Below are 25,021 nucleotides of genomic sequence, written 5' to 3' on the forward strand. Positions count from 1 at the left end.
TTCACAAAAGTTTTCAGCAAAAGCCTTCTTCAGAAAGGAAGCAAAGCGCACACACACACACGTTCATACAATCGTACAGAAAAAATTCTTGCACGGTTGACCAATGTCTCCGGCTGTTCTAGCCAGATTCTCTTTTAAAGAGGGAGAAAATGCGAGCCTTTTTTTCAGAAGACGTACCACTGCGATGTATTCTGTGGTGTTAAACTATGTTAATAACCATTTAATGATTTTCATGAAAAATTGTCACTGATTCTGAATGAAAATTAATCTGGGTGAAGTCAAGCATCAAAGAGCGATCAAAAATGGTAATCAGACGCTTTTATAGACCACCTGGGTGAGGAGCTGTATGGAAGAGCACTTACGAGAGAACTTGCAGAATGTTGTAAGTAGTTTTCCTGATCTGTTGTGGTAGGTGCGTGACTTTACGTTACCAGGTACACTTCTAGAGAATCATGCTATCAAAACTGATGCCATAGAGTGGGATTCATGTGACATTGTTCTGAATGTCTTGTCCGAAAATTACTTCGAGCAGATAGTCAGAGATACAACTGCTGAATGTAACGTCTTGGACCTCCTACCAACAAACAGACCGGAACTTACCGAATCAATTAACGTAGAGGAAGGTATCGGTGATCGTTTGGCTATGATAGCAATTATGACTACAGGTATTAGAGGAAATGTAAAGAAAGACATGAACCTATTTTTGCTTAGGAAGAGTGACAGCCTACAAATTACAGAGAATCTTAGCAGTCAGCATCAAATATTCAATGATGAGGGCGTAGATTTGGAGCACAAACGGAAAAAAAATCGTTCAGTACGCCTTAGACTAGTATGTTTCGAGCAGAATCTTAAGGGACAGAAAAGACGCACCGTGGTTTAATGGCCATACTGAAAAACTGTTGCCTGAACAGAAAGAGGTTCATCACACATTCAAGAGAAGACAAACTGTACCTGACAACCAGCAGCTGAACGAAGCCGGCCAGAGTGGCTGAGTGGTTCTAGACGCTACAGTCTGGAACCGCGCGACCGCTGCGGTCGCAGGTTCGAATCCAGCCTCGGGCATGGATGTGTGTGATGTCCCTAGATTAGTTAGGTTTAAGTAGTTCTGATGACCTCAGAAGTTAAGTCCCATAGTGCTCAGAGCTATTTGAAACAGCTGAACGAAGCGGATATGAGCATCAGGAGAGCAATGAGAGAAGCTTTCAGGGCCTTTGAAAGGAAAATTTTGGAATTCGCTCCGAGTAAAAACCCTCAGAGGTTTTGGTCTTATGTAAAATCAGTAAACTTTTCGGAATCCCGTTCATTTACTCAGTGACCATACTGGCACTGAAACAGTGGATGACAGAGAGAAGGCCGAAATACCGAATCGAGACACTGTCCCATGTTTCACCTCATAGTACGAACGTCGAAATGGCAGATACTGAGATAGGCGATAGCGGACTGGATAATCAACTGCAGTCGCTTATGGAGTGAGAACACATCAGGACCAGATGAGATATCCATAAGATTCTGCAAAAATTATGCGAAACAACCTGCTTCTCTTCTAGAAGTAATTTATCGTAGACCGCTTGAGCAACGAAGCGTACTTAGTTACCGGAAGAAAGGGCAAGTGATTCAACCATTCAACGAAACATTATCCTAATGGGCTTTCGGAGCCGAAAGCCGATTCATGAACCCTTGATGATACGTCTAGATACGATTCTCACAGGTAACATGTACGTAAGCATCGTATCTGATCACCTGCATCTATTCATGTACATAGTGCGTTCCAACAGACTTCAGCAAACTCCAGCAGGACCATGCGACACCCCACACATCCAGAATTGTTACAGAGTGGCTCCATGAACACTCTTCTTAGTTTAAACACTTCCGCTGGCCACCGAACTGCCGAGATATGAACGTTATTGATTATATCTGGTATGCTGTGCAACGTGCTACACAGAAGAGATCTCCACCCCCCCCTCGTCTCTTATAGACAGCCCTGGAAGATTCATGGTGTCAGTCCCCCATAGCACTACTTCAGACGTTAGTCTAGTCCATGCCACATCGTGTTGCTGCACTTCTGCGTGCTCGCGGGGTTTCTACACGATATTAGGCAGGTGCACCAGCTTTTGGCTCTTCACTATACTATGTGATACATAATGAATAATATCGATGTCTACGTGAGGTTAAGCCTACTGTTAACATATTTAAACATATTTCCCGAACACCATGTACGTTGTGTTTAACATAACTGATTGTGTTTTGGGATATGCATTTTATTGTGTCATCTTACACTGAGAGGTTTCTGGTTTGTTTTACATAGTGGTCCACATTGTGTTACTTGTGGGATGTGTCGAAAATCTATAGAGACCAAAACAGTATCCTAAAGACCAGGGCATGGCCAACCACGTGTGATACCAGAAGCAGAGGAACATTATTTGGCCATAACGGCACGACGGTACCCTCTTACTGCTGTACGCCAACAGGCATCTGAACACGCAGCAGGCACTGGACGTGTTGTATTCAGGCAAACTGTGAACAGAAGTCTTCGGCAGGGTGGCCTTCACTGTCACAGACCTGCTGTATGTGTACCTCTGATGCACCTGCACGGAAGAGAACGTCTAGAGTCGTCAATATCCCAACTGGACGAACGAAAATGGACCAATGAGCTCCAACTTGGTCTCGAGAGTGATTATCGACAAGGTTGCATTTGGAGGGAACGTGGAACACGATTCCAGGACTCAAACATTATGGAAAGAGACCGATGTCGAGCAGGATACTTAACGGTGTGTGCAAGGATTTTTTTGACCACTCAGAAACCTTGTAATATTATTGGTATTTCCGTACTACGAAAGCTTTGAGTATTCTTTGAAAGACATTTGTTTTGTATAATTTACGTAACTGTAAAGATGCGCATCTAGCGCGGACGCTAATACATCGATTGCGCAGTCAAAGAAACATTTTAACAGAAGCTGAACTGTCGTTCCGCTTCGATCTAAATAAAAGATGACGGTAGAAAACGTTTGTAGATCTTCAGATTTTAATGTACTTCTGCTTGTGGTGTGAAAGCGTAAAGGAGGTCGACTTTAAGCTAAAAGAGTGAGCGGTCTTGCCAGCGTGCAGACAACATTATTAATTAATAACATTCAAGTAATTTATGTTCGAAATTGTAACTCGGCAAGCTATTGTTGTCGGGGGTGTTGGACAGTGCAAGAATTGTCTTCAACGAAGGAGAAAAGTAGTGACTATAATTTGTGACAAAAACGTGAACCAAGGAGACAGCACAGGACAGGCTGAAGTCTGATCGCATCATACTGTTAGAAAAGTAATTATGTAAGTTGTATTGTTTATAAATAAGCCCTAATTTTGCTAGTGAGAATTGTTTGAATATATTTAGTGTTTACCAGACTTCTTATTGTTCTTTTCCTTTATACTTTTTTATCCTCCATGCCATATTATTTTTATAAATGTCAAACAGCCTTTACTGCAGCAGAGAATACTGCGGCATCCTGGTCGTAGACAGAAGGCCGCTCCTTGTCTTCTATACAATTCATAGCTGCCCCATTTATTAATTATTTCATTTGCAAATGCATTTTTTTTTACTGTTCATTGTGAAAGGTCCCTTAGGTAATTATAAAATTCGTACTAATTACGTAAAGAAATCCGGGTTGTTCTTTTCCAAATAATAGAAGTCTTTGCGTAATCAAAACCTAGCCTCCTTCTGACAACGATCAGGAGCCGACCAGAAGACGGACGTCTTCGACCGCTTTCGTGTCTCCTGTGGCAAAGCTGTGCTAGACTGGAAACACGACATTCTAGTATGAAATACCGATTTAAATTGATATAATTGAGATATATTTAATAGTAATAATAATTTTTTTTATCATACTAGAACCTCTTCATGAAGTTGTACAGGTGAATCGGCAAGGTTTAACTGCTCTTAGGTGTCGTGACGAGATCTTGGAATCTGAAGTCCGTTTTAACTGTTGTTAGGTATTGTGACGAGATTTTGGAACCTCATGTGTGGTTGTTAAGAGGTAGTGTGGACCCAGACTGTACTGATGGACGATAATGCTCGACCTCATAGAGCACCTGAGGTTGATGTTTTCTTAAAGACACTTCACAGACGGCGTTGCGTGCTCTCTATCTCGTTTCAGTCCAATAGCGCATGTCTGGATGCTCTAGGGAAACAGCTTACATCACCTCAGCATCCACCAACCACTCTCCAAGACTTGCAAGCAGGTCTGCAAGAAGAATGGGCTTTGTTGTCTCAACACGCGATTGATGACATCATTAACAGAAAGTCCATCGTCGACAGGCTCCTCTTGCCAGAGGTGATCACATCACAAACTGAGCACATTAACCAGTTGTCGGAGTGTGTGCGCAAATCCGTTAAGTTGGGAAAAACGAAGATCATTTTTATCCATCATGGCATTTGTTTACATTCTGTATTCTTTACATCGTTTCTAATTTGCTATCATCTGTTTACAGTGTTTTGTGACAAAATAAACGCAGCTTTGCGAAATTTCCGTTTGTTGCTTAAATTTTGGGCACCAGTGTAGTATACGGGAGTGGTCAGGAGTCGGCGTTGTCGATGTTTAATGAGTGTTTGAGGGCCATCCAGTTGTGAGAGTTGTTGCTGTATGGTACTGAAGTGAAGACAATCGATTTCATCGCTCTAAAGCGCGTTTTCGAAAGGAGATCAATGTTCGTGGATGATAATCTAGGTTCCCCGTGGTAAAAATGCATCAGAATTTCATCCAAGATTACGTGAAGCCACTGGCGACAGATCATCACCGTCGGCTGTCCACTCAGTCCTCGAGACCAGACAGCCATCGTGGGAGTTCTCGTTTCCGAAGACCACCAGTGGACTCCCTAGGAATTATCTATAGACGTTGGTCCCTGTCATCAAACTGCGTGGCAAATGCAGTAGAAATGTTTTAAGGAAAACTGCGTCCCTCTGAGTTCCACGTTGCCTCACCGACGGTCAGAAGTGCCAGAAGTGACGGTATGCACTGGCTGGCACCCATCTGAACAGATACCGCAACGAAGGAGGCGCATTTCTGCATCGCATTGTCGCCATTGATGAGACGTCGGCACGAGCCTAGGAACTTGAATTAAAATGCCAGCGGAATTAATGACGTCACGCAGGTTAGCCATGTTCAGAAAATTTTGACAGGAAGCCAGTTGGGTAAAGGTTGTAGTGACTTGGCTTTTCACTACGAGGATGTTATTCTTCGGCTACTTGTGTCTGAGGGACCCACCGATTTTTGGATCGTCATCTGCGTTCTGCCGAGCGGCACAATAGTCAACGTTTACCGTGATATGGTCGCCCAGTCAGGTTCTCTTCCTTTTCCTACTTCCTTATTCCCGTCTCCCATCACAATCAAATTTTCTTCTTCCTTAAGTACCTGAATAATTGATCTTATCTCATCATATATTCTTTAAGCTCTTCTCCATCTAAGGAGCTAATTGATAAATAAACTTGATCTGCCTTGGTGATTGTTGGTTTCGTGTCTCTCTTCTCCATGATAACGCATTCACACGTGCTTAGCAATATTTCTAATTTATGATTCATCATTAGCCCAACTTCTGAATTTTGGCTACTTTATTTGGTGTTGATGACCCTGTAAAGACCTGACCAGAGATACAGTTATTGCTACCACCTCACTTCAGTGGTTCGCCCTATATAAAACTTCAACCTATTCATTTCCCTTTAAAGATGCTCTAATCTCCCTTCCAGATTAAGGGATCTACATTTCGTACACTGCTCCTGCATACACTAGGTCTGCATGCTGTTGGGAAAAATTACAGCTGTAGTTTCCCCTTGCTTTCAGACGTTTGCAATACAAACTCAGAAAGGCTGAGTTGACTAATATTACAGGACCAGTACAGTCAGTCATACAGATTGTTGCAGCTGGAACTACTGAAATGGTTGCTGGCCCTTTGAGGAACTACAGGTTAGTCTTCGTTGTGGTTGTTTGTATGGTACTGCTGTCTCTGCAATTAAGGCCCACGAGTCACCCAAGGGTCGCAAAGTACATTTTTCTTGGGGAGGGATACTGCTTGTGATGAGTAAGAGATACGCATTCGATTCCAGTATGGGGAAAATATTTAACTGTCACTACATAGGAAATTATCTGCAAAAGGCTTTTAAATAAAAATATACAAACTCACAACATTCCACATCGTTAATTGGGAGACAAATATGATTTTGTATTTCTTGTAACTATTCCTCTGTCGTTTCTATTTGAACACAGCCACAGACTTACATTCGCAATTACACTCCTGGAAATGGAAAAAAGAACACATTGACACCGGTGTGTCAGACCCACCATACTTGCTCCGGACACTGCGAGAAGGCTGTACAAGCAATGATCACACGCACGGCACAGCGGACACACCAGGAACCGCGGTGTTGGCCGTCGAATGGCGCTAGCTGCGCAGCATTTGTGCACCGCCGCCGTCCTTGACAGCCAGTTTGCCGTGGCATACGGAGCTCCATCGCAGTCTTTAACACTGTTAGCATGCCGCGACAGCGTGGACGTGAACCGTATGTGCAGTTGACGGACTTTGAGCGAGGGCGTATAGTGGGCATGCGGGAGGCCGGGTGGACGTACCGCTGAATTGCTCAACACGTGGGGCGTGAGGTCTCCACAGTACATCGATGTTGTCGCCAGTGGTCGGCGGAAGGTGCACGTGCCCGTCGACCTGGGACCGGACCGCAGCGACGCACGGATGCACGCCAAGACCGTAGGATCCTACACAGTGCCGTAGGGGACCGCACCGCCACTTCCCAGCAAATTAGGGACACTGTTGCTCCTGGGGTATCGGCGAGGACCATTCGCAACCGTCTCCATGAAGCTGGGCTACGGTCCCGCACACCGTTAGGCCGTCTTCCGCTCACGCCCCAACATCGTGCAGCCCGCCTCCAGTGGTGTCGCAACAGGCGTGAATGGAGGGACGAATGGAGACGTGTCGTCTTCAGCGATGAGAGTCGCTTCTGCCTTGGTGCCAATGATGGTCGTATGCGTGTTTGGCGCCGTGCAGGTGAGCGCCACAATCAGGACTGCATACGACCGAGGCACACAGGGCCAACACCCGGCATCATGGTGTGGGGAGCGATCTCCTACACTGGCCGTACACCACTGGTGATCGTCGAGGGGACACTGAATAGTGCACGGTACATCCAAACCGTCATCGAACCCATCGTTCTACCATTCCTAGACCGGCAAGGGAACTTGCTGTTCCAACAGGACAGTGCACGTCCGCATGTATCCCGTGCCACCCAACGTGCTCTAGAAGGTGTAAGTCAACTACCCTGGCCAGCAAGATCTCCGGATCTGTCCCCCATTGAGCATGTTTGGGACTGGATGAAGCGTCGTCTCACGCGGTCTGCACGTCCAACACGAACGCTGGTCCAACTGAGGCGCCAGGTGGAAATGGCATGGCAAGCCGTTCCACAGGACTACATCCAGCATCTCTACGATCGTCTCCATGGGAGAATAGCAGCCTGCATTGCTGCGAAAGGTGGATATACACTGTACTAGTGCCGACATTGTGCATGCTCTGTTGCCTGAGTCTATGTGCCTGTGGTTCTGTCAGTGTGATCATGTGATGTATCTGACCCCAGGAATGCGTCAATAAAGTTTCCCCTTCCTGGGACAATGAATTCACGGTGTTCTTATTTCAATTTCCAGGAGTGTATTTATGGACATGAAATCAATGTTTCTGGCGTTGCAATGCACTGATAACATCTATTACACCCATTCCTACCAGGATTAATCTAATCTAGAAACTACATCCAGCACACCAATTCATTCACTATCTTTTGAAAAGAATTTTCTTTCATAACTCTTTTCTCATATAAGTGCCTCGAATGAATCATTTGGTTCTTCAGTTGAATATAACGCCTCCCGTGAACCAACAGAAGGAAGCATAAAGTCATCTTGATTCATGCTTACTGGAATGCCCAAATTAATCAGCGGTGTAACTTTTCCTGACCCTTAAGTCGTAACCTCTGATTTATCAAGATATAGTTTTTGACCATAATACTTGATTAACAAACCCACAATCAGTACTATGCATTTGGAAAACATGCATGTGTAGTGATGGAACTCACCGCATGGGGGAGACTGCTGCGTCATCAGGTGGGGGAGTGCTGTCGGCGGCCACGTTATGTGTAGCTGTAGTGGGAGTCTGACTGTGGTCGCTGAGTGGCTGCGAGAGAGGGCCGGTCGTGGGACTGCTGCCTGCTGCGGCCGCCACACTGCACAGACAGACAGACAGCGTGTATCATGGGCTAGAGGCCAGCTGCTGCTGACAGACTGTCCACACACAGGCAACAGGTCACACTGTGCCAACGGGAGCAGTGCATCCGCTCAGCTGGATGACTTACCAATGAGGCTAACAGTCAGCTTCCTCTGAGTTGTCCACAAAAGTAGATTAGCATTCAAGACAACAGACTGTATAAAACAAAGGAAGGTGAAAGATACTGTGAACCAACAGATAGGCTGGTGTCACAAGAGACCTGTTGGATAACACAATGTAAATACATATCAACCACATTCACACAGAAATTAGAAGACTATAATCTTTAAATGTACTTAATATGATACTACGTGCGAGATAATTATGGACTGGGCTGTTAGAGGCACAGATGGTAAACGGGAGGGGGGGGGGGGGGAGGGGACAGAAGGATCTGAACTGAGAGAAGATGAAAATTCATACATGGAAGGAGCACAGAATTTGGGATACAATGAGGCAGTTTCAGTGAAAAATTTAGCTTTCATTAAAATATGACATCGACTGAAACATTGGCCAATAAATAGATTTCATTTATATCTGTCAACAAAGGCCTTCTCAGGTTATTGTCATCTGACTTCGAAGTTGAATGAGTATGTGAGGAAGATCAGAAAAGTAGGCAGCGACAATGTACATACATATTTCGTACAGATACGGAATTTGGGCCTTACCACTGTGGATTCTTCCACCCACACAATGTATATAAATGTTAATGAGTTTCGATTTTTCAAGGAGATAAAAAAAGGGAGCTGGGGATAAAAAAAGGGAGCTGGCGCTGTAGACTTAGTCTGCACATTGTTTTGAAGCCGGAGTGGGTGGGTCCTGCCTCCATCTTATATAGCACAAAATATTAACAGACTAATGTTTCCGATTGCTTCTTGTTCTTTGTTTCTCTCGTGTTCACCGAGAAGCTGTTCCAGATACGAAAAATTACAGTGTTTACATCAATAAAATAGTTTACATCAAAATCTTGTATTGTCAGTGCACTAGTCTCACTGCAGTTTACACATCGTCTCACTTTAAAATCGTACAAATGATGCGTCATTCAGTGTGAGGCCAATCATAGCAATTTAGAGGGTAAAAAAGATGTAATTTCTTAAATTTGCTCCAGCATTGTGCAGTACTATGAATGTGGTAAGGGAATGGTCTCAAACGCCTAGACCCCGTAAAATTGAGATTTTGCATTAACAAGCGTGTACTTAATTTTTTGTTTAGTATTGACAGCCTAACCTGTTGAAATGTAAGTCTATTTTGATTATCTGCTTCATTTTACTTTTGAATTTCATTTTGAGATTTTCAAACTATATAAGCCCACACCATCCTTTGTGATACACCAACAGTTAGTTGGTTAGTTTCATCTTCCACGTACCAGTCATTTTATATTATCACCAATTTGTTGTAAATATACGTTCATGCTGGACACTTATTAGTTTTTTTTCTGTAATTAAAGACAAAAATGTTAGTAATTCTTATGTGTAACCATTTACACATTAGACTAATAGATAATCTTCTGTGGAGTAAGAGTAGTAGTCAAAGAGAAAAGTTTTCAAATTAGTCGAAAATTTTGCTTTCCGGTCTGCCAGACATCTTATAACAATTGGTAAGCGATCAGAAATTTTGGTTACAGCATTGTGAACCTCGTTTGTGCTACAGACAACCTTAACGTGGCGTAATCCATGTCATATTATTCTTGTTGTATTGCAAACTTCCCACTGAAGTAGAGTGGATTCTTTACAACAAACCTCGTGAGCGAATAACTGTACCGTAAAGTGGATAGATCGCTGGTCACATACCGAACAACAGGAGGTGTCCATTTTGTAAGGTGAGTGTATAGAGGGCCCAAGGACCACACATCTCTACCAGTGCCGTCATCTTGGCCTTTGAGGGTGATATGTCGCCTGAAAAGATGATGGTAATATTAAACCACTATGTCCCCCCCCCCCCCCCCCCCCCCCGCCCAGCCAGCGGCGGCGGCCGAACGGTTATAGGCGCTTTAGTCTGGAACCACGAGGCTGCTAAGGTCGCAGGTTCGAATCCTGCCTCTGGCATGGATGTGTGTGATGTCCTTAGGTTAGTTAGGTTTAAGTAATTCTAAGTCTAGGGGACTGATGAACTCAGATGGTAAGTCCCATAGTGCTGAGAGCCATATGAACCATTTGAACCCCCCCACCCCCACTCCCCACCCAACCGGTATTTCAGATGCTAGAAATATGGGCTCATGCTCTGTTTATGAAATGTCAGCCCCACATACTGGGAATGTAGACATCCTTCATACATAACCATTCCTTGCACCCCTCCTCCTATTTGTGTCAACTGCAGAGAGCTCCATTCCACCCGTTCACCGGACTGCGCCGTTTATCAGAAAGAGAGGAAGATAATGCAATATAAGACCCTGCACAATTTGAACTATATAGAGCCCAAAGAGATGTACGACAGTCTTAACCCTGTACGCATGTTGCCATGATATGCTACGGCTACGACGACATCACCCTTTATAAAATCAGCATCGCCATCAGCTATGCCATTTAAAGTAGGCGATGGTTATGGGCTCTCCTTCTCTCGTTGCTCCCTTCCCACCCACTTCGGAAGTAATAATGTTTGTGGCTGAAGGAGCCACAAGTTGCTCGGTTCGCGAGACCAACTCAGAGAAATCGTCCCAGCCACCAAAACCTAAGGAGAAGAAGGAGGAGAAAAAGAAGAAGCCAACAAAGAAGAAAGAGATCACAGTGACCCTCACACCTTCACTTCTGGCAGGCTCCATTTCTTGGGATGAGTTGGACATCCTAGTGTCCACCAAGGACCTGCATCTCCCCAGAGCCTGAAAACCAATGGACACATGGAACCAATGGCACTGAGCCATTGGCGGCAGGTGATCCTGTACAGAAACTGCCTAATCGGTCCCTTAGTGCCCTTACAGTACACTGAAAGCTCAATCCTTCAGTGGAGTTGCAGCGGTTTTTTCCACCGCCTGGCTGCATTACGACAGCTCTTAAGCACTTCTCGTGCTTCCAGGAAACTTGGCTGCAGCAATGTCGACCCCCGGCCTTCACTGCGGTGTTTGGCTTCCTGGACTAGCCCTCTGAGATGCCTACTCATGGAGGCTCGGATTGGGCACCAACAACTGCTTGTTAATTATTGCCAGACATGTCCATAGTGAGCCGTGTAGCTCGACCAGCGATATTCCCGTCGCCGGTATGGGTCACCTTTCCGGTGGTGTGCGCAGAGCGCACCGTGGCGCCACCTACCGGGCCGATCGGGGAGCGGGCGGTGAACTCTAGCAAGTAGCGTGGAATTTGTCTTTGGGACGCCTAGCAGTAACGTCGTTGGCCAAGTCTGGCGGACTGCACAGGTGCCGTGCGAGGCAGCGGGAAGAGCACGTCTAAAAAGTGCTGTTTGCCCGGGTGACAGCGCCGTAGGAAATATCGCCGGCGTGGAAGCAGTCACGTTACTGGGAAGCCACTGGTGCATTTCGCTTGGTATATCTCTCCTGGCTCCAGGCTCTGCGGCGGCTGGCTTCGTCGAACAAGGAAGAGGGTAAGGGCCTTGCTTGTGCTGTAAATTGTCGCCGGAATCGGCACTGGGTTCGGTGCTGTTGACTTCATTTTCTTCGCCGCCCATTGCTACTCCTACTGACTCTGTCCTCGAATGTATTAATTTCAACTTGCTTAGTACGCAAGGTTCTAGTGAGACCTGTATGTGATGTGATGATTAACAGTTACTAGGGCCTGGAGTGCTGATACATTCTGTTTGTAGATTGTTACTGTCAGTGTTAACCCCCACTGAAAACAGTTTGGCTGGTCCTTGTCTAAGTGCCACCTGGTTATTGTATTTATATCATACAATGGAGTTCAGCTGGCCAATTGCTATAGATATACACGGATAAAATTTTCCCTGGATATATTTTGCTGTGAACTGCTGTAACATTATTGTTACATTTCCATCTGAAGTGATAGCGTGTTTGACAGACACGTGTCTAATTCTAAATGAGTAGTTTCATAAATTCTTACAAGTTACTGAGAGGCCAGTTGTTATTGTGTGTTGAAATAGTTTGAAACTAATACTGTTAATTAAAGTAGAAGAATTCCTTCAATGACAGTATGTGGATATGGTAATTAATTCTGATTTATTGTTCTTCAGACTGATCATAGTTTTTGAGTAAATAATTTTTAACTCTTTTCACTAAATGTGTAATAGACCATAAGTGCCGTGGTTTATGAATGTTTAAATTTTGAAGTAACTTTCTCTCACCGAAATGCTAAATTCTAAAAATATGTTGACGGTTTTATTTGTTATTTGTCTTGTTTAAATGTGCCAAATAAATGTTCAGTGAAACTGTCGATGGTAATTGCCTGATTTGTCACTTGGTCCAGACCTACCACCCCACAGCCTATTGTGCTGAGCTTTTGTCGTCGTGTAAAAGGTGAATTCCATGCTGTGCTGACGCATCACATAGTTCACCTGAGCATCCGAATTACCACCTCCTCTTCCCAACCAGGGTAATCCATCTCCCACAATGGCGTCCCATGTCAGGAGGCATGATAGCAGTCCACATTCGATCCCTTGTTTCTGAACTCGAGATTTTCCCTCTACCATCTTTCCTCTGGGCCCACTCACGTACACCTCCAGGGTCCATATCTCAGTCACAGCTTCGTCTCGACCTATCACAAGGGCCAAAGGACTGAGTTCTTACTGAGGCTCTCCGCTGACAGCTTTTCTCTGTTCTCGGCGAGTTCCAGGGCTCAGAAATAGTCTGCACTGATGTCTTGACGGTAGGTGATCACGTTGGTTTCACTTAAACTCCGCTGGACATATTGAGAGTGCTCCTTGCCGGATGGCTACAGTATTTTCACTGCAGAGTTGGTAGCTATTGAAACTTCCTGGCAGATTAAAACTGTGTGCCCGACCGAGACTCGAACTCGGGACCTTTGCCTTTCGCGGGCAAGTGCTCTACCAACTGAGCTACCGAAGCACGACTCACGCCCGGTACTCACAGCTTTACTTCTGCCAGTACCTCGTCTCCTACCTTCCAAACTTTACAGACGCTCTCCTGCGAACCTTGCAGAACTAGCACTCCTGAAAGAAAGGATATTGCGGAGACATGGCTTAGCCACAGCCTGGGGGATGTTTCCAGAATGAGATTTTCACTCTGCAGCGGAGTGTGCGCTGATATGAAACTTCCTGGTAGATTAAAACTGTGTGCCCGACCGAGACTCGAACTCGGGACCTTTGCCTTTCGCGGGCAAGTGCTCTACCAACTGAGCTACCGAAGCACGACTCACGCCCGGTACTCACAGCTTTACTTCTGCCAGTACCTCGTCTCCGCAATATCATTTCTTTCAGGAGTGCTAGTTCTGCAAGGTTCGCAGGAGAGCTTCTGTAAATTTTGGAAGGTAGGAGACGAGGTACTGGCAGAAGTAAAGCTGTGAGTACCGGGCGTGAGTCGTGCTTCGGTAGCTCAGTTGGTAGAGCACTTGCCCGCGAAAGCCAAAGGTCCCGAGTTCGAGTCTCGGTCGGGCACACAGTTTTAATCTGCCAGGAAGTTTCATAATAGCGCACACTCCGCTGCAGAGTGAAAATCTCATTCTTGGTAGCTATTTCTCGCTCTCTTGAGCTTATCCACTCTTGCGCAGGTGAGTCGTTCCTCACTTGTAGTGACTCCAAAAGCAGCCTACAAGCTCTCAGACAGAGCTTTCCTCGCCATCCTTTGGTAATGAGTCTCCAGAAGTCCGTTTATGCCCTCAGACACAGTCGACGTCCAGAGACCTCTCGGCCCCATGACATATCGGAATCTCGGAAAACGAACTTGCTGACAGGCTGTCGAAACAGGCTACCGATAAACTGATTCTGGCGATCGCCACACCGTGAACTGATCTCCGATCGGTCTTACGCCATAAAGGTTTCGGGATCTGGAATACCGAATAGCATTCCCTAATAAATCCACCCAGTTGCTGTAGACAACTGTGAAATGATATCTCGTTGTTACTGAGAATTTTAAATAACATATGGTATTCTAGTTTCTGTAATGGGCTGAAATGAAACCAATTGTAAATTTCCGTGCACATGAAATCTAGGTTTGCATTTCAGAAGCCTGTGATGCAGCATTGTCAGTTGAACAGCAAATGCACTGAGTTAGTTGTATTTTATCATTATCTCTTTTGAACAGAGCAGAACTTAAGTATTTCATACAAAATCACTGCTATTGCTTTCTCAACCTCTTATAGCCCAAGAAACTCCACAGTTTCTATCTCTTTTACCTTCCTGTAATATATCAAATACAAAGATACTTTGTGTCCTCCACATCGATGCTCTCGTCAGCAATGTCGTACAATAAAGCGTCAACATGTTTAATGTGAGCACAGTATTTGGTTCTGTGAATTCATGCAGCGTTTTCTCTAGTCGTCAGTCATCTTATTTACAGCATGACAATCATTGAACTATATGAAATAAAATCGTCATATCTTCTGAGCGGTTTTGTATTAGGACGTTCAAACTGCACGGTTGCCCGCGGGGCATGATGGGAAGTAGTATGCACATGCATGGTTTGGCTTAGCGACGAAACTCACTTTAATTTGGATGGGTTCGTCTGTAAGCAAAATTGGCGCATTTGGGGGACTGAAAATCCGCATTTCGCGATCGAGGAGTTTCTTCACCCTGAACGGAAGACTGTGTAGTGTGCAATGTCCAGTCACTGAATAATCGGTGAGATGTTCCTTGATGGCATGGTGACTACCGAACGGTACGTGAAGGTTTTGGAAGAGGATATCATCCCGATTATCCAAAGTGACCCTGATTTCAACAAGACGTGCTTCGTGCAAGACGGAGCGCGACCCCGTCGAGGCAGGAGACTGCCCTATCTTGGAGGAGCACTTTGAGGACCGCATTCTGGCTCTGGGGTACCCAGAGGCCACTGGTATGGGCCTCGACTCGCCGCCATATTCTCCGGATCTGAACACATGCGGCTCCTTTTTGTGGGGCTATATTAAAGACAAGGTGCACAACAATAAACCCGAAACCTTTGCTGAGCCGAAAACAGCCACTCAGGAGGTCATCGACAGCATCCATGTTCCGACACTTCAGCGGGTCGTGCAGAATTCGCTATTCGTCTGCGCCACATCATCGCCAAGGGTGGCAGGCACATCGAACATGTCATAGCCTAGATCTGACTGTCTGTAGTGACGTTTTCATGTTGAATAAAGTGTGTAAACGCCGTAGCTTGTAACTAAATTACGTTTTTTCTTCATATTGTTTAATAATTGTCACGCTGCATTAAGACTTCGAAGTATATGATGAACGATTTCTATTGATGAGAGAATTGTTACATAAACAATTACTAATAGCTGTTTCTCATTGGGGTTCGTTGCCAACTTGTAGAAAATTATTTAATCTTTTTGAGGACATCGATTTTTCATTTTTGAGACATCAGATTTCCCGGTTGCATGCTTCATCAGATCCGTCTTGCAGTGGGCGCATAGATTTCCTCGAACCTACTGGCATGTTTTGAACTGTCAGGAAGCCAGTCTATTATACAATAGTATATATTGTAGTCGAAATTAATGTTTATTACCATAATCGTTTAATGTAACTATAGTTTTGGAAGGCTGCATCACAATTGTAGAATTAATAAAATATATCGGTATTGCATACCTTTCGCCCACTCTGCTCCCCATTCTCGGCTAAATCCTGTAAGGCACATTTTGCATGGACTGGAAAGTACACTAATCGTAACCCACACTCTGTAATTTCTTCTCTACATGAATTCAACAATAATTGGTCACAACAACGATAAGCGAGAACAGGCATTGACTGTTGCTCCACCACGAAATAATGCAAGGCCAATGACAGCAAGAAGAAAGTATCGTTGTTCTACCAGCAGTGTATCAGGCACTTTTGCCTCATGAAAGAATGCATCACCCATCAGAACGACAAGTAAATTATCGTATTTCTATTATCCTTAAAAGTGATGCCCCAAGAGGAAATGTTTCACATTCGTTTTATTTGCATTCAAGTTATAGGGGCGTTCAATAAGTGATGCAATACTTTTTTTCACGGCCCGTTCCGGTTGAAAAAGTACGGAATTTATTGTGGAACATACAGCCATTCCTTTATTTCGGAGAAAAATAGCAATTACGATCCTGAATAATTCGCATATGTCAAAAGACCAATTTTTATTAATCTTCATAAAATTAATATTGAAATAATAAGACTCCAAAAACTAAGGTTAACAATGTCTACAGAACGTGAATCTGTTAGTAGCGTATCTCCTTTTTCAGTGTGTGTACTGATGTAAGGCATTGTTTCAGATCTTCTTGTTTCTTGTTCCTGGTCTCTGGTGCCTTGTGTCTTGTGTTTTGTATCTGGTGGTTTTGGCGGCTCGTCTGTGTTAGAAGAAACGAAAATACAACTGTTCTGGAATCAAGTTACTTTCCTTCAAGTAGTTTGGGCAAACTTTACCGTAGGGCGTGAACGGCAAAGATTCAACAGCTATTTCAAATATAGTAACAAAGTATACCAAAAGAGGAAAGAACTCTTTAATCCACTGATAGTTGAGATAAATGAGCACATTCGTTTAAATGTGGTTCACTATGAATTGTGTTAAAATGAAATGAGAGTGGCATTGTTGACCGGCACGCCGAGTGCGAGTCTTATTTCAGTCGACGCCACATCCGGCGACTTGAGCGCCGGTGATGAGGATGAAATGGTGATGAGGACATCACAACACCCACTCCCCGAGCGGGGAAACTCTCGAACCCGGCAGGGAATCGAACCAGGACCCACTGCATGGTAGGTAAGCACTTACCACTCAGTTAAGCGGGTGGACATGAATTGTTTTAATACTGCGGGACGAAAAGTATTCGAAAGACCTCACAATGAAGTATTTTTCAGTTGTCAGACTTCATTGCTTCGGCGAGGAATAATTGATAACTTTGGATTTCGTTTGCGATGTTGGCAATTATCGAGATAAAACTATTGATTACGTAATTTTCATTTAAATGTGAAAAGACACGAAGCGTTCACTTATAGAAAAATTACCATTGAAGGCAAAATATATAACCTACAAGAGACAGCATTCAAAGATAGAATTAGACGTTGGTACGAGTTCTGTCTGCAGAACTGTCCTGCGTGTGTTACATCGTAAAGTCACGCAGATAGTGAGTTTTGTCTCTCATCTATATCTTTATTTGGAGAGAATATTGTTCCTTCTTGTACTAATCTCCTTTTTACCTAATGACTATCGCAAACCAGAAAACATTCAGTCAGAAAGAATCGGCGTCAACAGCGCAGACGAAGCCGAAGAGAAGGAGGCAGTACAAATGGCACTGTCCACCGTGGGGCCCGAAAAGGACAAGTGGTAGTTATTGTGGGCATTTCATTATTTATGGACAGTGAAATAACTAGGGAAGTAATGTAATTAATTGTTGTACATAATTGGACATTGCGAGAATCTTATGTGTGTGAGTAATGGAATTTGTGTTTTTTTTTCATGTTTCCTGATTAATTAACTAATCTCGCACGACCAAGTCCCAAAAAACCTAAAAGAAAACAGTGGGGACTCTAATCGATTTATTAAAATTGATTATCAACGCCGATGTTGCCACGCGGTATAAAGGAAAGGGCGTTGGTATTTACGGCATTTTGCCTTACATGTAAAGAAATAGAATTATTATTCTTTAACGTGAGTGAATCAATGTTTGATGAGGAAAAAAAGGCATGACATTCGAATTTTAGTTTTGTTACTCCATTAGATAAAAGTTGATTTTCTTTTTTTGCGTGATAAACTTCACGAATATAGTTTTATCAAGTTTTAGCTGAAATCGATGTCTAATTTTATCGTTTTGGCTAATTGTATTAAGCTCTAGGACTGACATTAATTTTTTGTTTGAGAGAAATGGCTAAAATAACACGGAAAGGCAAAATAGAATCTGAAAACATTATTAAATTAGGGATCACGAAAAAAATTTACGTGGGCTACGACTACAGTAGATCAAAACGAAGTAGAATGTGGCTGTAATTTGTCAAATTTTCCAGAGAGTATTGTCGAAAGCGAGTGGAAAATGTTCCGATTCGGAGCAAAGCCATGGGTCCTTTCACAGCATTTTTAATGAAATTAGGGGAAAGGGATTGAGAGTGAGATCGGAAACAGGTGGAATGAGATAAGAAAATCTTCAATGATTTAGAACAGATTCAATCAAAATTGACCAACGTAGGTAACAAACATGAAGGTTTTCCCGAATAAATCGACCAGATAAAAAAACGAGGTCCACGTCCTTAAAACCGCGCAATATACGTTTGAAGCGGCTATAGATAATCTTGCCACTGGAATTAAAGGCATAGAATTAGACAATAAAAATTACAGAGACGATTATTTGGTCATGCAACTGAAAATATTGGAGGATGATATCTCTAACTGAATTGAAGTTATAGCTACAGACAGTAATGGGCAAGTTAATTCCGAAATTACTTCGGCAATCCAGTGAGAAAACAAGGACTTGTGTTTTAAAGTGGTAAAATGGTGGAAAATTTTAAAGCTGAGTTTCAGTAAATAAAGGACAAGGTAATTTCTGAGATTCCGAAATGGCAATTCGAAGTGAATAAGAGGATGTGTCAACTTGAAAGTGAATTCCCTGTCAAAGCTAGAACTTAATGGAATACTTTACCAAGGATACTAGAAATAGACAAAAACTACAACCCCACATGAAAGAAATAAATCAAATATGATTATGAATCAACGCACTTCAGTGTGTATTCTGAGTAGACTATGTAAGGGGTGCTATCCTTTCCTTATCATCACTAATACTCAACAGAGCATTAGTAAAAGCCGTCAGATCGAAACCTATTCGTCAGAGAGAGATGTACTACATCCAATGGTACTTTAAAAAAAGTTTTCGGAATGTTTTTCCAAGATCATGGACAGAACGGAATAAAATACAAGTTATTGTCTCTCATATCACTGGACACGCTGATTTACAGGCTGATGAAGCTGCTGAGACATTTAGAACATATGAAGATTTTGAAGAAATGTTTATTTGAAATTTTAGTCTCCCCCCCCCCCCCCTCCCGTAAACAAGGACGCCTACATACAGAAGCATATAGCCCTGAATATTATAGTTCAAAAATAAGAGCATTTTAAGAAAATACTTTGAACGTTATATCGATAAGACTAGGTACTGGAAAGAACCAATATCGCATAGAGAAGTATCACGAATTCTTAGTGCGAAACTACCCACATCAGAGAAAAACTAATTTACATACCTAACACAGATCTGGATCACTTTACGTTAGTTACTGATTTGTTACATGTATCTCAGGAAGACATTAAACAGCTTAGTGGCAATAACCCTTCGACACATAATTCAGTGGGAACAAATAATAATAGCTATAGCCGTAAGAAATATAATAATAATGATAACAGAAATAACAGCAGCAATCACGGCTGCAGCAGAAATGGTAATGGAAATTTTAGGCGTTCTCAGGGATCACATATTCATGTGAAACAATGCTACAGACCTTATAATAATAATACTAATAATTGTAATAAACAAAATTTAAATAGGAAAGGAAAGTGTAATGAAAATTTCAGTCCTAATAACCCAACAACAGTAGGAGTGTGGGAAGTCAATGATATAATCAAAATTCAGGTCCTTGGCATCAAGCAGCTGGGCCAGTCTCTAAGCAGATTTTATTTGGTTATTTATTTAATTATTTTGATCCTCTGAATCATACATAGTACAGAAATGTACATCATGATATAGGACAGGTCATTTGATACATATTAGGCATTTATGTTGTTGTTATTGTCTTCAGTCCTGAGACTGATTTGATGCAGCTCTCCATGCTACTCTATCCTATGCAAGCTTCTTCATCTCCCAGTACTTACTGCAACCTACATTCTTCTGAATCTGCTTAGTGTATTCATCTCTTGGTCTCCCTCTACGATTTTTACCCTCCACGCTGCCCTCCAATGCTAAATTTGTGATCCCTTGATACCTCAGAACATGTCCTACCAACCGGTCCCTTCTTCTTGTCGAGTTGTGCGACAAACTCCTCTCCACCCCAATTCTATTCAATACCTCCTCATTAGTTATGTGATCTACCCATCTAATCTTCAGCATTCTTCTGTAACACCACATTTCGAAAGCTTCTATTCACTTCTTGTCCAAACTATTTATCGTCCATGTTTCACTTCCATACATGGCTACACTCCATACAAATACTTTCAGAAATGACTTCCTGACACTTAAATCTATACTCGATGTTAACAAATTTCTCTTCTTCAGAAACGCTTTCCTTGCCATTGCCAGTCTACATTTTATATCCTCTCTACTTCGACCATCATCAGTTATTTTGCTCCCCAAATAGCAAAACTCCTTTACAACTTTAAGTGTCTCATTTCCTAATCTAATTCCCTCAGCATCACACGACTTAATTCGACTACATTCCATTATCCTCGTTTTGCCTTTGTTGATGTTCATCTTATATACTCCTTTCAAGGCACTGTCCATTCAGTTCAACTGCTCTTCCAAGCCCTTTGCTGTCTCTGACAGGATTACAATGCCGTCGGCGAACCTCAATGTTTTTATTTCTTCTCCATGAACTGTAATACCTGCTCCGAATTTTTCTTTTGTTTCCTTTACTGCTTGCTCAATATACAGATTGAATAACATCATGGAGAGGCTACAACCCTGTCTCACTCCCTTCCCAACCGCTGCTTCCCTTTCATGCCCCTCAACTCTTATAACTGCCATCTGGCTTCTGTACAAATTGTAAATAGCCTTCCGCTCCCTGTATTTTACCCCTGCCACCTTTAGAATTTGAAAGAGAGTATTCCAGTCAACATTGTCAAAAGCTTTCTCTAAGTCTACAAATGCTAGAAATGTAGGTTTGCCTTTCCTTAATCTATTTTCTAAGATAAGTCGTAGGGTCAGTATTGCCTCACGCATTCCAACATTTCTACGGAATCCAAACTGATCTTCCCCGAGGTCGGCTTCTCCCAGTTTTTCCATTCACCTGTAAAGAATTCGCATTAGTATTTTGCAGCTGTTACTTATTAAACTTATAGTTCGGTAACTTTCACATCTGTCAAGAACTGCTTTCTTTGGGATTGGAATTATTATATTCTTCTTGATGTCTGAGGGTATTTCGTCTGTCTCATACATCTTGCCCACCAGATGCTAGAGTTTTGTCAGGACTGGCTCTCCCAAGGCCGTCAGCAGTTCCAATGGAAAGTTGTCTACTCCCGGGGCCTTGTTTCGACTCAGGTCTTTCAGTGCTCTGTCAAACTCTTCACGCAGTATCGTGTCTCCCATTTCATCTTCATCTACATCCTCTTCCATTTCCATAATATTGTCCTCAAGTACATCGCCCTTGTATAGACCCTCTATATACTCCTTCCACCTTTCTGCTTTCCCTCCTATGCTTAGAACTGGGTTTCCATCTGAGCTCTTGATATTCATACAAGCGGCTCTCTTTTCTCCAAAGGTCTCTTTAATTTTCCTGTAGGCAGTATCTATCTTACCCCTAGCGAGATAAGCCTCTACATCCTTACATTTGTCCTCTAGCCATCCCTGCTTAGCCATTTTGCGTTTCCTGTCGATCTCATTTTTGAGACGTTTGTATTCCCTTTTGCCTGCTTCATTACTGCATTTTTATATTTTCTCCTTTCATCAATTAAATTCAATTTTTCTTCTGTTACCCAAGGATTTCTACTGGCCCTCGTCTTTTTACCTATTTGAGCCTCTCCTGCCTTCATTACTTCATCCCTCAGAGCTACCCATTCTCCTTCTACTGTATTTCTTTCCCCCATTCCTTTCATTTATAAGAAGTGGTAAATTTCTATGATTACATATTTACATCACATGTGTAATGTACTTAGGTCTTATATTAATTCTGTACCAGAATTTAGCATTTACACCAATAAAACTTACATTTAGTTATGTTATGTAAGGTCAATAGTTTGGGATCCATTATCTGATGTTTTTGTTGAGCAGTTCATTATAGCTGTTTCTTGTACCAGTTCCTTATAGCAGGTTGTTTCCGAGGAATTCCTGTATGCTGTAGAGGCAGTGTTTAATTAGAAGCGACTGTAGTTTTGCTTTAAAATCCTTCACTTGTGTAATGTTCTTCACTGCTATTGGGAGATGATTGTAGAGTTTTATTCCCATATATTTGACACCTTGACTGTATAGTTTTGTTGAATGAAGAATTACTCGTAGAGAGTTCTTTGACCTTGTATAGTGTTGGTGGCAGTTTGTGTTGATATCTAAGTTGCTAATATTTTTCTTGGTGAAACATAGTGGGTCCAGTATGGACTGACATGGGAGGGTTAATATGTTCAGATTCTGGAACAGTGGTTTTCAGGATTCTTTCTGCTGTCTGAATAATATTATTCTAACTGCCTTTTTTTGGGCTTGAACAGCCTCACTGCTTCTGCACTTTGGCCCTAAAAGATAATTCTGTAGCTTAGTATAGAGTGGAAAAGAGCATTGTACATTGATTTGAGAGTGCTGGTATTAACAATATTCCTTATTTGTCTGATCATGAAACATACTTTACTCAATTTGGTGCAGGTTATATCAATATGACTTTTCCATGTAAGTGTGTCAGCAATGGCAACCCCCAAAAATTTGGTTTCCTTCACATAGTTGATTTTATCATCACTCAGTGATATATTTGTTACTGGTGGGTTTTTATTTTGGACTGTGTGGAAAGTAATACCAGCTGCCTTTTTTATATTTATGAGTAGTCTGTTTGAATTAAGCCATGAGTTTAGTTGTGCTGTGCTTCTGATTATTGCATCTTGAAGATGTTCATTTGAGTCAGATATCATAATTGTGGTATCATCAGCAAAGAGGAAGGTTCTGTTATTGCGTAAATTTAAGGAGAGATCATTTACATAGAGTAAGAATAATAAGGGTCCCAACACTGAGCCATGGGGAACTCCATGTTCTGTGATTTGGGTAGATGACTGTACAGTATTAGCGATTCCTGGTCATCTTACCCATGCGTGATCAGCTGAATGACAATTGCAATAACCCCCAACCAACTTGTAGTACAACTAGTTTGTAGCCACAACAGAATCAAAGTGTAGGGATAGCTGCTGTAGCAGATGATACAGTTGTGCGAACCTGCTGGGCCTGTACCTGCAGGTTGAAAAACTGAGACTTGACGGGACCATTTTCTTGTAGGGTATTGGTGGGCAGTGAACCCCCCCCCCCCCCCCTCCCTCCCCAGAATGCGAGTCGCTCAGCTGATAGTATAGCAATCAGGATAGGAGTAGCTTCAGTCATATTACCATTGTCAACTCCAAGTACTTTCAATAGCTCATACTTAAAAATAAAAAAAGACCACAGACAAATTCTTATTCTAAACATGTCTTAATAATCTTCTGAGAGTAGAAAAACAGAGAAACTCTTATTCAAAACGTTTCTTAGTATACTTGTGAGGGTAGATTCCTTTTATACGCTTAGTTTCCGGATAGACAAGTAAGTAGCTTCCTTCATGAGGAATATCTAATATATTGTATAGACTGCAATATACCATTGGCCTTTTTTTGTTTTGTTTCTTTAACAAAGATATTTTCGGGTGAGCTTTCAACAAACCCTCCTTCTCCGATGTGATACTGAAGTGTTTTTCCGAAGTTTTTATCTTAATTAACTTTTCGCAGTTCGCATTACACTGAAGAGCCTCTGAAACTTTTTTCAGGTGTTTTTCTTCGTCACAAATGATTCCGGTTATTTTCGGGAGTGGGTTATCCCGTCCATTTTACTCAGTTTCCTTCAACATTACTTCGGCTAGCATATTCTTTGTCGAAGACTGAGGCAGATGATTAAACGTGTTTAGAAGCTGGTTCATAGTCGATCCATTTAGATTGTTGTTTCAAAGCTTAGGATATAACGAACCGGTTAAAATTGAGGAAAAAATGCATTAGACTGGGCTAGACTCAGGGTGGAACCTGGATATTAGGATTTGTTTTATTTTTGTTCTCTGAGCAATTCTTTCAATTCGTGCCCCATGAAATAGGAGGCATTGTTGGATAGAATGACATTCGGTCTTCCTGTTTGTGGAAAGTATTTTTGCACGAGCCTTCTAGTGACGGGAATAGGTATCGTTTTGATCAGATAAAACATGAGGTATTTAGTGAACAAATCATACACAGCTACCAAGTATCGTACTCCATACCAAGTATCGTACTCCACCCGTAGCTATATGGAGGGATCTGGTAGCATCACAGGATAGTAATTGTAGAGGTTTAGTAGGTATGACAAGGTGTAAATCTGTTCGACTGCACAGGTTCACTGGTTTCACTTTTTAACACAGAATACTCGTTCGTAACCTTGTTGCACTCTTCTTTTGAGGTTAAGAAAGTAGCAGTGTCTCAATATTTTACCAGCTCGTTTTTCGATACCAAAATGTGACCATGCACAATGGGTGTAGCAAATAAAATTTATCGAACACTGTGATGGAATACACATGTGCGAGTTAGCTAACTTCTATGAAACAGTACATCAGAATACCCTTTAAACTTTCACGAAATATGTTCATTGTTATTCTGCCTCAATAACTAGTTTGTAGGATTCCACGCAGGATCTTCATCTTTCAACGGAGACATATTCCTATACATAACAAAATAGTGCGCCTAAATGGTGAGTCTTTTATTAACAATAATTTAAAATTGGATGACTGCTCAAATATTTAATGATGATTTGACAGTCCTTGTGCTATTCACGAAAGAGCATCA

General features: G+C 42.4%; 1 protein-coding gene across 1 annotated transcript in view; it reads right to left on the bottom strand.

Annotated features, from left to right (window-relative positions):
* LOC124545531 (cortactin-binding protein 2-like) overlaps positions 1–25,021 on the bottom strand; it is a 113,264-nt gene that overhangs the window by 39,885 nt on the left and 48,358 nt on the right. Inside the window, exon 3 of the mRNA XM_047124478.1 lies at positions 8,105–8,251. Coding sequence (XP_046980434.1) covers positions 8,105–8,251 — 147 coding nt within the window. The remainder of the gene's footprint in view (positions 1–8,104; positions 8,252–25,021) is intronic.

This window comes from Schistocerca americana, chromosome 8, assembly GCF_021461395.2.
Source record: "Schistocerca americana isolate TAMUIC-IGC-003095 chromosome 8, iqSchAmer2.1, whole genome shotgun sequence".
NCBI lineage: Eukaryota > Metazoa > Arthropoda > Insecta > Orthoptera > Acrididae > Schistocerca > Schistocerca americana.